Source organism: Schistocerca cancellata, chromosome 2 (genome assembly GCF_023864275.1).
Source record: "Schistocerca cancellata isolate TAMUIC-IGC-003103 chromosome 2, iqSchCanc2.1, whole genome shotgun sequence".
In the NCBI taxonomy this organism is placed as follows: domain Eukaryota; kingdom Metazoa; phylum Arthropoda; class Insecta; order Orthoptera; family Acrididae; genus Schistocerca; species Schistocerca cancellata.
In genome coordinates, this window is record NC_064627.1 from 892,405,927 (window position 1) to 892,420,154 (window position 14,228).

At 41.7% G+C, this 14,228-nt stretch overlaps 1 protein-coding gene across 1 annotated transcript in view; it reads left to right on the top strand.

Annotated features, from left to right (window-relative positions):
- Positions 1-13,663: 13,663 nt before the first annotated feature.
- Positions 13,664-14,228, top strand: part of LOC126162837 (uncharacterized) — a 251,248-nt gene continuing 250,683 nt past the window's right edge. Inside the window, exon 1 of the mRNA XM_049919598.1 lies at positions 13,664-13,826. Coding sequence (XP_049775555.1) covers positions 13,757-13,826 — 70 coding nt within the window. The 5' untranslated portion in view covers positions 13,664-13,756. The remainder of the gene's footprint in view (positions 13,827-14,228) is intronic.

Below are 14,228 nucleotides of genomic sequence, written 5' to 3' on the forward strand. Positions count from 1 at the left end.
GCAAGCTTCTTCATCTCCCAGTACCTACTGCAGCCTACATCCTGCTGAATCTGCTTAGTGTATTCATCTCTTGGTCTCCCTCTACGATTTTTACCCTCCACGCTGCCCTCCAGTACCAAATTGGTGATCCCTTGATGCCTACCAACCGATCCCTTCTTCTAGTCAAGTTGTGCCGCAAACTCCTCTTCTCCCCAATTCTATTCAATACCTCCTAATCAGTTATGTGATCTACCCATCTATGGTTCATCTCTGGACACAATATTGTTTTACTCGTTTTGCTCTTTATCATTCGAGACTCAGTTTCAAGAGCATATATTTTTGCTTGTAGGCCAACAAATTCTGTAATAGGTTCACCATTAAGTTTGTCTTTCTTTAAATGAATCTCTTTTTTATTTACAACTGGAATCTTGTACCAGTTATTGTCAGGGAATCCTGATACAACAAAATCTATATGCATATCGCTCCTGATATTCTCGTAGATTTTGGAGCTTTAATGTAATAGATTAAGCTGTGTAGCACAGTCTTGCATGACTCTCTCGAAACTTACTTAATGTGTATTCATGGTGAAAATTGATAAAAAGCGTTTTCGAAATATCCAGAGTGGTCATTCATAGTGCAATGGGTTTATCAAAGACTACATTTAGTTTGCTCAGTTCGATGACTACTAAATTTCTGTTAAAAAAAAGTCTCCTTTGAAAATCTGTTGCCGCAGTTAATGTAGCTACACAAAATCTGCCTTCCAGTATGTTGCAGTTGCAGTTCACGTCGTAACTGGTATGTGCTGCGTGGAATGACAGTTGTATCTGTGTTTCACATCGCCTTACTCAAATAGTTTCCTCGCATAATAATTATTTTTTTTTGCAGTAAAAACCCATTTACAGTCTCAGCTGTTGCACAAAGGTGTACAACGAAACATTCCATACAATCGGTGGCTCTGTACAATTTAAACTGGTGACAGTCGCAATGTGTGTAGTAGGCAGTGAATGGTTTATGCTAATGTACCTGATCAGAATACGAACCAGAGTCACTGCTACGACTGTAAATAGCAACTGGTTCCAGTAACCTTCCGTAACAGCATAAATTACAAAAAACAATTTCAGTTTGTTGCAGAACTTTATAGATTTTATAGAATCGTTCTTGCCAATAGGCAACATGCTGCCGTCTCGTTTAAAATGTGCACAGTCAACTACACGCGCATCTGTTTTCCTTGGAATGAAAATAACACAGGCAGCGTTCACAGACTGTAGTTGAACGGCGACAAGCAGTGATGGTACTCCGTGCAAGCCTCGACAAGCTTTTTATGCAGTTGAAATGACATATATCTATATTAGCAATCAGCGGCATTACTATATTTACATGTTTCTCGCGAAGTTATTTTGTGATGTGCAGTGGTACGACTCAGAATTCTTTGTCATCTTGTTTATCTTCCACAATCATCCACTCGCGATCTGAATATTGGATGCCATAGAAGTTTACAGAGACGTCTTCATTCAGCTTTTTGAAAATGTGAGCACTATTCAGTCCTGCAGGAAATGGTATATTGGCAAAGTTTAATTAAAGTTTAATTTGTTTGCATAGAGAATATACACTCAAAAGAAGAAAGAAAAGATCCACCACGAAAGAATGTGATGTACGTATACAGACAAACAAATGATCACAATTTCAGAAAAAACTGGATGATTTATTCAAGAGAAAGAGCTTCACAAATTGGGCAAGTCAATAACACGTTTGTCCACCTCTGGCCCTTATGTAAACAATTATTCGGCCTGGCATTGATTGATACAGTTGCTGGATTCCTCCTGAGAGATATTGTGCCACATTCTGTCCAACTGGTTCCTAACCATCAAAATCCAGAGCTGGGTGGAAGGCCCTGCCCATAATACTCCAAACGTTCTCAATTTGGGAGAGATCTGATGACTTTGCTGGCCAATTTAGGGTTTGGAAAACATGAAGATGAGCAGCAGAAACTCTCGTTGTGTGCGGGCCGCCATTATCTTGCTGAAATGTGAGCCCAAGATGGCTTGCCGTGAAGGGCAACAAAGCAGGGCGTAGAATATCGTCGACGTACCACTGTGCTATAAGGGTGCATTGAATGAAAAAATAATATTCATGAATAATCAGTAATATGCAAGGTGTAAGACTGTTAATAGGAAAACATATATTAAATAATTAAAAAGCATTACACCATGGATTTAATATTGTTAACAGTAAAATTTGTATTTATCATGATATATTTTTTGGGTGCACACACGCTCACGATATTGACAGCTACAATAACATGACATCAATGTCTTCTGCGAGTGGAAGCTCTACTTTTCTACCCAAACTTTCTCACTGAGTCAGTAGGGATATGCACATAATCGGAATTTTCTTATCTGGCGTGAAACGTCTAATCGTCAAATCCCCATGAGTTTCCAGTTCCTAGCCAACCTCTTGCTTCATCTTTCTAAAATAAAAGGAAACCTGTAAATGGACCCTACATCTTCGTGCCATAGTTTTGCGATCTTATAGCATTCAGCCGCTGCTTCCAAGCCAACTGCAGTCTCCAGCAGCAGAGGAAACGTTGTGCGTTAAATTTTAAAAATTAACGTGGCAAACCAGATCAAAATATCAATATTTATTTGTGTTAGCAGCCTTTTCCCCATGGCTTCTCCCGTCTTTGCATTCGAAACATGTACTGAACACACCTACTCCTCTCCCCTTTCTTTGTCCACATCTTCCTCCATCTGTCTGTCAAACTATTCCTCCGCCTGTCTGTCCACCTCCTACTCCCACCTCTATCTGCCTCCTCCTCTATACTGTCTCTGTCTCTTCGTCTCCTCCTCTCCCCCTCTTTGTCCATTTTCTCCACCCCCTCTCTCTTATCATATCCTCCTGCCCCTCCTGCTTTCCACCTGTGCTTTCCCTCCTTCTTTTCCACCTACCTACTACCCCTCTACACCCTCCACCTCTCTCATGCATCTCCCTCTCCTTTCCTCTTTGTCCATTTCCCCCTTCCCCTTCACTCTGCTAATGCCCTCCTGTATCCATCTCAATCCGTCCCCAGCGAAACTCATTGGCACATCTAGCCATTGCAATACAGTTCAATGAAGCAGACCAATCCACTTCTACAATACGACTGTCGTGCAGGGCAGGCTACACATCAGCATCCTGAAAACCATGTATTTGCTCCTGCCAAACAGACCACCACACAAAGCATGTTGATAAAGCAGACTGATACTACTCCAACACAATATGCCTGTCGTCCATGGCAGCCCATATGCTGAGGCCTGGAAGACCATTACTTGCCTCTGACATGTAGGCTGCCCAGTGAAGCAGGCTGATTTGGCAGGCCAGTACTGTTCCCACACAACATGCCTTTCATGCACGGCAGTCTGTATGTCAGGGGCTAGGAAAAACACCTTTTTGCCCATATCTCTGCTGTTATTGGAGCTAGGAGTTTATAATCGGCAGTGCTGATACTTCTGAGGCCTGCTATTTTTGTGGCAAATTTGGTTGAATTCAATCCGACGATCAGAATAGAGCTCCTGGACATACACACTATGATTTTTATATATAACAGATTTAAAAAGTGCACAAATCCCCTGGGGCACCCATAAACTGCACAAAGAATTCCAGAGAATGAGGCTTACTTAGAGTCTGGATTCTAAAATATCTGGTTTACTCAAGTGAATTAGCATCAGAAAATGGGAGTTCTCTCAGTAAGCAAACATGAGTGAACTGCATTTGGTTTTGTTCAGTTCACATTCGCCTGTGTTCCACTGGTTGTCAGTCTTTAAATGAATTTCACATCCCTAGCACTATAGATAGTTTTAATTTTCTATCTTTATTACTTATATTGTTGTTGACATGAGATGTGTGAATTATGGCAGATGAGGTTGCTGGTAGAAGATTACAGGTCTCATAGGTGCTTCTGGGACTCATATACAAATGTTGAAGGAAAATGTAGGAAACTGCTATTGCTTTCAAAAGTTCAAATGGAGATGTGAGAAAGAAGAGATATTTGCATCAGGTAGGAATAATCACAAGCATTAAAATTATTCTTATTGAAAGAGAAAAACACATTAACTCTTCTTGAAAGTGCACAAGTGCGAATATAAACATTTCTGAAGCGCTTAATTTTGTAAACTGTTCGAGTGCCGTTGTGTTTACAATATGTTGTGCATGACAAAATGGAGCTATGCAAAACCAGCGCCGCGAAAACTCTAGTGCACCAGAGGCTGTAGATGACAGGGGAGAACGATGGATATGGAGATGTGTACAGACGTGCAACTGCTGGGCAACGCCCAACGAACCCAGGGGACTTCAAAAAGTGTCTCCTAAATGACCGTTGAGCGAACGTTTCTGTGTATTGGTCTACATCTTCATTCATACTCTGCAAGCCACCTGATGATGTGTACCTCTATCGGTTCTCCCTTCTATTCCTTCCGAACTGACTATGAAAATGTAGACAAGATGTGGCTCAAATTCAAAGATATAGTAGCAACAGCAATTGAGAGATTCATACCTCATAAGTTGATAAGAGATGGCACTGATCCCCCATGGTACACAAAACAGGTCCGAACGCTGTTGCAGAGGCAACGGAAAAAGCATGCGAAGTTCAGAAGAACGCGAAATCCCGAAGATTGGCTAAAATTTACAGACGCGCGAAATTTGGCACGGACTTCAATGCGAGATGCCTTTAATAGGTTCCACAACGAAACATTGTCTCGCAATTTGGTAGAAAATCCGAAGAAATTCTGGTCGTATGTAAAGTACACAAGCGGCAAGACGCAGTCAATACCTTAGCTGCGCAGTGCCGATGGTACTGTTACAGAAGACTGTGCCGCTAAAGCGGAGTTATTGAACGCAGTTTTCCGAAATTTCTTCACCAGGGAAGACGAATGGAATATTCCAGATTTTGAAACACGAACAGCTACTAGCATGAGTTTCTTAGAAGTAGATACCTTAGGGGTTGCGAAGCAACTCAAATCGCTTGATACGGGCAGGTCTTCAGGTCCAGATTGTATACCGATTAGGTTCCTTTCAGATTACGCTGATACAACAGCTCCCTACTTAGCAATCATATACAACCGCTCGCTCACCGATAGATCTGTACCTACAGATTGGAAAATTGCGCAGGTCGCACCAGTGTTTAAGAAGGGTAGTAGGAGTAATCCATCTAACTACAGACCTATATCATTGACGTCGGTTTGCAGTAGGGTTTTGGAGCATATACTGTATTCAAACATTATGAATCACCTCGAAGGGAACGATCTATTGATACGTAATCAGCATGGTTTCAGAAAACATGGTTATTGTGCAACGCAGCTAGCTCTTTATTCGCACGAAATAATGGCCGCTATCGACAGAGGATCTCAGGTTGATTCTGTATTTCTAGATTTCCGGAAAGCTTTTGACACCGTTCCTCACAAGCAACTTCAAATCAAGCTGCGGGCCTATGGGGTATCGTCTTAGTTGTGCGACTGGATGCGTGATTTCCTGTCAGGAAGGTCGCAGTTCGTAGTAATAGACGGCAAATCATCGAGTAAAACTGAAGTGATATCAGGTGTTCCCCAGGGAAGCGTCCTGGGACCTCTGCTGTTCCTGATCTATATAAATGACCTGGGTGACAATCTGAGCAGTTCTCTTAGGTTGTTCGCAGATGATGCTGTAATTTACCGTCTAGTAAGGTCATCCGAAGACCAGTATCAGTTGCAAACCGATTTAGAAAAGATTGCTGTATGGTGTGGCAGGTGGCAGTTGACGCTAAATAACGAAAAGTGTGAGGTGATCCACATGAGTTCCAAAAGAAATCCGTTGGAATTCGATTACTCGATAAATAGTACAATTCTCAAGGCTGTCAATTCAACTAAGTACCGGGGTGTTAAAATTACGAACAACTTCAGTTGGAAAGACCACATAGATAATATTGTGGGGAAGGCGAATCAAAGGTAGCGTTTCATTGGCAGGACATTTAGAAGATGCAACAAGTCCACTAAAGAGACAGTTTACACTACACTCGTTCGTCCTCTGTTAGGATATTGCTGCGCGGTGTGGGATCCTTAACAGGTGGGATTGACGGAGGACATCGAAAGGGTGCAAAAAGGGCAGCTCGTTTTGTATTATCACGTAATAGGGGAGTGAGTATGGCAGATATGATACGCGAGGTGGGATGGAAGTCATTAAAGCAAAGACGTTTTCCGTCGCGGCGAGATCTATTTACGAAATTCAGTCACCAACTTTCTCTTCCGAATGCGAAAATATTTTGTTGAGCCCAACCTACATAGGTAGGAATGATCATCAAAATAAAATAAGAGCTCGAACAGAAAGGTTTAGGTGTTCGTTTTTCCCGCGCGCTGTTCGGGAGTGGAATGGTAGAGAGATAGTATGATTGTGGTTCGATGAACCCTCTGCCAAGCACTTAAATGTGAATTGCAGAGTAGTCATTAGCTGTAGATGTATTGTTTGTGGAAAGAAAGATTGTCGGTATTCCTCTGTGTGGGCTCTAATCTCTCTGATTTTATCCTCATAGTCTCTTCGCAAGATATACGTAGGAGGGAGGAATATACTGCTTGACTCCTCGGTGAAGGTATGTTCTTAAAAACTTCAACAAAAGCCCGTACCGAGCTACTCAGCGTCTCTCTTGCAGAGTCTTCAACTGGAGTTTATCTATCACCTCTGTAACGCTTTCGCGATTACTAAATGATCCTGTAACGAAGTGCGCTGCTCTCCGTTGGATCTTCTCTATCTCTTCTATCAGCACTATCTATTACGGATCCCACACCAGTGAGCAGTATTCAAGCAGTGGGCGAACAAGTGTACTGTAACCTACTTTCTTTGTTTTTGAACTGCATTTCCTTAGTATTCTTCCAATGAATCTCAGTCTAGCATTTGCTTTACTGACGATTAATTTTATAGGGTTATTCCATTTTAAATCACTCCTAATGCCTACTCCCAGATAAATTATGGAATTAACTGCTTCCAGTTGCTGACCTGCTATATTACAGATAAATGATAAAGGATATTTCTTTCATTGTATTCGCAGCACATTACACTTGTCAACATTGAGATTCAATTGCCATTCCCTGCTCCATGCATCAATTCGTTGCAGATCCTCCTGCATTTCAGTACAATTTTCCGTTGTTACAACCTCTCGGTATACTACAGCGTCAACCGCATAAAGCCTCAGTGAACTTCCTACGTTATCCACAAGGTCATTTATATATATTGTGGATAGCAACGGTCCTACGACACTCCCCTGCGGCAGACCTGAAATCACTCTTACTTCGGAAGACTTCTCTCCATTGAGAATGACATACTGCGTTCTGTTATCAAGGAATTCTTCAATTCAATCACACAATTGGTCTGATAGTCCATATGCTCTTACTTTGTTCATTAAACGACTGTGGGGAACTGTATCAAACGCCTTGCGGAAGTCAAGAAACACGGCATCTACCTGGGAACACGTGTCTATGGCCCTCTGAGTCTCGTAGACGAATAGCGCGAACTGGGTTTCACACGACCGCCTTTTTCGAAACCCATGCTGATTCTTACAGAGTAGATTTCTAGTCTCCAGAAAAGTCATTGTATTCGAACATAATACGTGTTCCAAAATTCTACAACTGATCGACGTTAGAGATATAGGTCTATAGTTCTGCATATCTGTTCGACGTCCCTTCTTGAAAACGGGGATGACCTGTGCCCTTTTCCAATCTTTTGGAAAGCTACGCTCTTCTAGAGACCTACGGTACACCGCTGCAAGAAGGGGGCCAAGTTCCTTCGCGTACTCTGTGTAAAATCGAACTGGTATCCCATCAGGTCCAGCGGCCTTTGCTCTTTTGAACGATTTTAATTGTTTTTCTATCCCTCTGTCATCTATTTCGATATCTACCATTTTGTCATCTGTGCGACAATCTAGAGAAGGAACTACAGTGCAGTCTTCCTCTGTGAAACAGCTTTGGAAAAAGACATTTAGTATTTCGGCCTTTAGCCTGTCATCCTCTGTTTCAGTACCATTTTGGTCACAGTGTGTCTGGACATTTTGTTTTGATCCACCTACCGCTTTGACATAAGACCAAAATTTCTTAGGATTTTCTGCCAAGTCAGTACATAGAACTTGACTTTCAAATTCGTTGAACGCCTCTCGCATAGCCCTCCTCACACTACATTTCGCTTCGTGTAATTTTTTGTTTGTCTGGAAGGCTTTGCCTATGTTTATGTTTGCTGTGAAGTTCTCTTTGCTTCCGTAGCAGTTTTCTAACTCGTTTGTTGTACCACGGTGGCTCTTTTCCATCTCTTACGATCTTGCTTGGCACATCCTCATCTAATGCATCTCCGCAAAAGGCACCTGGTTCATGCACTCATGCAGACTATTGTTCATTGGTGACAAAGGCTGGCATCTGCATGCCAATGCTACGTCTGGACGTCTACTAAGTGACGACAGGTAGCTTTTCAGATGGATCGCGTTTTATGCTCGATCTGACAAATGATCGTTGGCATGTACAGCGTGAAACGTCTGAAAGCAAACATCATACACATGTTATGGTCTGGGGAATGTTTCCATGGGTGATCTCGCCAATCTGGAAGTTACAATGGATCAACACAAGTATGTACGTATCCTTAAAGGCCACGTCCACCCCTACGTGCAGTTTGTTTTTCCTAATCTACCAACAGGACAATACAACGTATCAAACAGACAGCAGTGTTTATGTGTGGTTTGAAGAGCACCAGGATGCGTTTACTGTACTACCTTGCCATCAAACTCCCTGTATTAAAACTCAATCGTGAATTTGTGTCGTGGATCGTCAGTAGCGCAGTAAGGCACGGCGCTGGAGTCGGCATGACTCGACATCCATGTCGGTACCTTCCAGAACATCATTGACTCTATTCTTGCACATCTCGCAGTAGTCCACACTGCAAAAGGTGGTTCAAATGGCTCTGAGCACTATGGGACTTAACATCTATGGTCATCAGTCCCCTAGAACTTAGAACTACTTAAACCTAACTAACCTAAGGACAGCACACAACACCCAGTCATCACGAGGCAGAGAAAATCCCTGATCCCGCCGGGAATCGAACCCGGGAACCCGGGCGCGGGAAGCGAGAACGCTACCGCACGACCAAAAGGTGGTTATTCAGGCTTTTGGCCGGTGGTCACGTTAATGTGACTGAAAAGTATAATAAACTATGTAACAGATTTTATCAAGTAGCCCATGTGACAGGTCGTGTGCATATTTCATATTCGATTTTATTGATGTTCTCTTACACATATGTAAATTTCCTGAAGTGCTACATCAGAAACTATCAGAGATTTAGCACCTATTGCAGCGACATAATTGAATCCACTTGCTAATAAACTGGAAATGCTAGTGTTCAGATTTTTAATTACCTTGTGAATTGTAATGAGAAGCATCCATCGACATACGTTAAAAGTTTTGGACTAACGCCAAGGAAAGCCAGAGCTGCAGTTCAGTGTTAAGTGCACTTTATCCACGCATTTCAATGTGTGCAACTTATTTGCATAAGAAAGAAACACAGAGTTCATAGAGTATGCCCACGTTTTCTTCTGTTCCCTCTAGCGTAAACACACGTGCAAGTGAATGGTGATTAATCATCTGCTCTTTCGCTATAGTAAACCAAGTTGAACGTATAGAGGAGTGGGCTTCGCAAAGCATCTGTTATTGCTTGAAGTTTACGATGCCTCAATTGCAGTTGCGTGTGAGAACACTCAGTCATTTGAAATATTCACAAAAAGTGCGTTTTGTGACTTTGGAGACAGTACACATAATTAATGTATTGGATTTAGCAGCATGCATTAGATCTTGGGCAAGGGATGTATTCGTTTGTGAAGACGAATTGCAAATATCGTTCTACCAAGTACTACATCTGCAGAACGCCTCATGCAGGCAAGTGTGCTCAGCTGTATGGGCCCATCTTATCACAAGAGGTGGCGAGCAACTGCTGACCTAGTGTTGCAGTGTCTTAAGACGCATTACGACTTGCACTGTTATGTGCATATTAAAATAGTGGAAAGAATTTTTTATCGCAAGAATTGTACCACAGAGATGGGAGATTGGCTTAACTGTTCCCTGTTGCAGGGATTCAACGTGTACATCCCAGACTGAGTTTTCGGGATATCTCAGACCTTGCATTTTTAAATGATCATGTACCTCGCAAATGTGGAAAACGAGATGTGAATGTGTGGACAACATCATAGAATACTTCCTGACTAATACTTAAAAAGCACATTTTTTGCCTTCTGACTCAGTGAAGTGGTATGTAACAAAAGCCAGAAGACTCGCTAAGAAGCTTGTAGTTGATTCTGCACTGTCAGAAACGGCAATACTAATAACAGAATCTATGTATTTTACTTGTTGTAACATAAGAGAATCTATGTATTTTACTTGTTGTAACATAAGAAAGCGCCAAGCACTTAAATGTGAATTGCAGAGTAATCATGTAGATGTAGATAAGAAAGCGCGGATGCCGTGTTACAAAATGTTCAGCATCAGGGTGAGGGTGGTAGCGCAGTACGCACTGAAAGATTATTATCAGAGGGGGTACTGGAATTCGATGTTGGACGTGAGACACGTCAACAGCAATTAGAAGCGTGAAAATAAAATTACAATGAAATCTAGACCTTTAGCTGCTTACAGGCGTTGATAAATATCAACGGGGACAGTTGAAACTGTGTGCCCCGATCGGGACTTCAGCCCGGGATCTCCTGCTTACAGCTTGTAGCAATTAGAAGTTGCAGTGATGGTTTATCTGTAAGACTGCAAGGTATATCTGTCGCCAAAATTCTTGACTAGTTTCCCTCAACGCGCCATGTGCATGATATATCACGGAATATTTCGAAAATATTGATATGTAATTTTTTGTGCACAGTAAAAATATCAGTTGCTACTTACGAAGTTCGCACTTTGGAAGAATGAGAGATATTAATAGTATATCTACATTGTTGTGGCTCCTTGTTTAATATGCAAAAGTGTTTAGTTGTAGTATGTAAAGTCACTGTTGATGCAAGAAGTGTGTGGTAGTATGAATGTATTTATTACACCAAACTGTTCCTGTTCCAATGATAAACTGGTTGATTGTTGTATTACATTGTACACAGTTTCCTCGAAAAATGCAATGCAGTTTTAACGAGGTCGTGTAGTAGGGTTACGAGAAGCTGGATGTTTCTTCTGTGATATTGCAGAAATACTTGGCAGGAATGTAACCAATGTACATGATTGCTGGCAGCGGTGGTTACGGGAATATACCGTCGCATGAAGACCTAGCTCCGTCAGCCACGTGGCCCTACTGACAGGGAGACCATTGTGTTCGAGAGCATCATTCACAAACAGCATTAATCGTCCATGTACTGACCGACCAAGTGCAACAGATATGGAATTTCGTCCCACAAACAGACATCCACCATCTGTACAACACACTGCATACATATTTGCAGGCTTGCATTCAACATTCTGGCGTTTACACCAGCTATTAACACTTACTGTGCGGCTGACTAATATTACTGCGCTGGCGGGAAATGGGTATGTGCGACGGGTGTAAAAGTACGTCACGTTAGATATGAAGATTTGCCGCGGTGTCGAACTTACATTTACGGCTCCCGCAAACGTCTGTCATGTCTGCTGGTTTCGTAGTTTTTGCTGTGTAGTAGGTGTGGTATCACTGGAAAAATTCGTCGTTTTTTAAACCTTTGTTATCGTCTCTTGTAGGCGGTTGCTGACGTTTATGTTCTCTCTCTTTCGTTCGTGTTGCATGCTTTTGTGTTCAAAACTTGCAGTGAAGAGAAGAAACGACTGGAGCAAATTATTTATAAAGTCTCTGACGAATCTGTAGATACTGAGAACGGAGTATTTGATGACGATTCAGCTTACGCGTCTAACGTGCTATTTTCACAGATTGTATTGTTATGTAGGAATTTTCTGCAGGTAAATCAGGATATCAATGCAGTAAATCATTCTAGTGAGTGTAATGTTTGTATCGCACTATACTTTCGATGAACACTCTGCCAAGCATTTAACTGTGAATTGCAGAGTAGCATGTAGATGTGCCACTATCTTACACCCTAATTCTTATTCCATTAACGAACGAGGCTCGTGAAGAATTGATCGCTGCTAAAGTTCCTTATGAGATCTAATTTCTCTAATTTTCTCATTGAATCTTTGCTTTGTTCTTGAGTTTTTTGTCTTTCTTTGGGATTAAAAGGACAGTAACAGAAATTTAAACATAAAGATCACTTGTTTACTTACCAAGGTATGTATTTGAATACGAGAACTCCTTTTGAAACATTTTTATGCGACAATTACTATTAATTTGAACTTTTACCTGTGGACTCAGAATTAACATAAGCATTGCGAAAATATGTATATTTAAAATAGAAAGCCCAATAAACCTAAAAATGCTTGGAAATTTGAACTACATATTTGTACACTCGAGGTATACCTTCCCAGAGCCACATATTTTAGTCTGCCCATAGTTAATCGAAGCTGTGTGCAAGACTAGCAACGTAAGTGTTAATGTATCAGCATTTCGCATTTGCAATGACTTTTCTCGCGTTTACATTAACATGTGATCTTAACGATATTAATCACTTAAATGCGTTGCCTAGACAAATGTATTCCTGAAATTTCAATACTCTACATTAATTATTTTTTTTTATGATGCGATTTTTTTCCTCCAGTGTGCGAAAGCTTGTGCTCTTGACTCCATTCCCGCCTGATGCGAGTAAGTAATGAATCTGATCGTCTTTCCCACGTCTCCAATTGGATCTGCGAGTGCTTCGGCAATTTTCGACCAAGCGTGTTTCCTTTTGTCCGGCATGTTATGCTGCGGATCTCTTGGACCACACTAACACCTACGATATCTGTATTCTTCTACTAGCAACATTACTTTCCCTTCTGACCATTCCATCACCCACGCAATTTAAGTTCAACAACAAAAGTAGCTCGCGTGCTAAATAGCAAACGAATGCTCCCTGCGTTGCGAACGCCGAAGCGGAGAGCACACGGATTTCCTTTGATGGTTCGCTGAAAGGACGGCAATCAGAGAATATGAGCGAACATACGCGAATACAAAGCGAACAGGAACGAAAAGTGCTTGCTCGCTATCGTCTACCGTTTACTCCAGAGAGAATGATCGTTCGCTTGTAAACCAAGCTCTAAAAACGCTGTTGGTTACGGTCGCAAAGAAAGTTTCATTTATTAAAAAACTAAAAACCCGCCTCGATTGCGAAAAAAGCACAGAGTGTTAAGTGTTACCCCAGGTTTCGGCGTATATAACTACACCTCCTTCAGAACAACAATAAAACCCACAAGTGTCTAAGAAGACCTTTGTCAATGATTAAAAGAACACCATAGCTATACATTTATAAACGAAAAAGAAAAGGAAAACGCAAACAGTACATATCTACAAGGTCAAAACCACTACTTAACTTAATGGTGTACTGTTTGTGTTCTTAAAGTTTCATTTGTCGATCTGAATACCTATTCGTTTCGATCACTATTCGTACTCGTCCTTCTTAGCTCTACTGGCACAGTAAAGTCTGTTGTTAAAAGCTGGCAAGTTCTAGGCGAAACGCGCGCGAAGTTATCGGGTATCTCCTCGCGTCAGTCTCGCCTTGGCACCAAGCGTCAGGTTGGCAGCCCTGCTGTGTCGCAGCGCTGTTCGCTACCCAGACCGCTGCCGGTGTCGAAGGCGCACTAGCTTGTGGGGGCAATTCGCGTACACACTTCTTAGACTGAGGGGACGCTCGTAAAGTTTCGACATGGCTCATAGCAACGCTGTTCTCCGCCTGTCTGCTGTGCTGTTGTTAGTCACCGCCATCGTACGCCCAGGTGAGTGAGGCCTTGCAAAGCGCTTTCTTCAGCTATCAGTTTCAGTTCAACAGCCGGCTATAGTTGATTGCAAGCCAAACAGTGGCGCTGTGGAACCGTATTGTGCCAAAAAAAGGGAGTGCATAAAAAACACGTTTTCGTTCTCATCAGTCTACATAGCTTGCTATCTCGTGTATTTTTACGACGTAATAAAGTAGCAAAAGTGTAAAATTATTTGATTTGTGTAGAATGTGTAAATAGGAAAAATCAAAGTGTGTGAAAATTTAGTAGCAAAATTAAAATATCAGTCTAGTTATCGTAATTTACATTTTCTATCACTCCGTAAGTCATTTCATGCGAGTGATGCGATAGAGTTTTTAACAACGCAATGAACAATGCCTCCCCTTGTTCCTGTAAGATGTT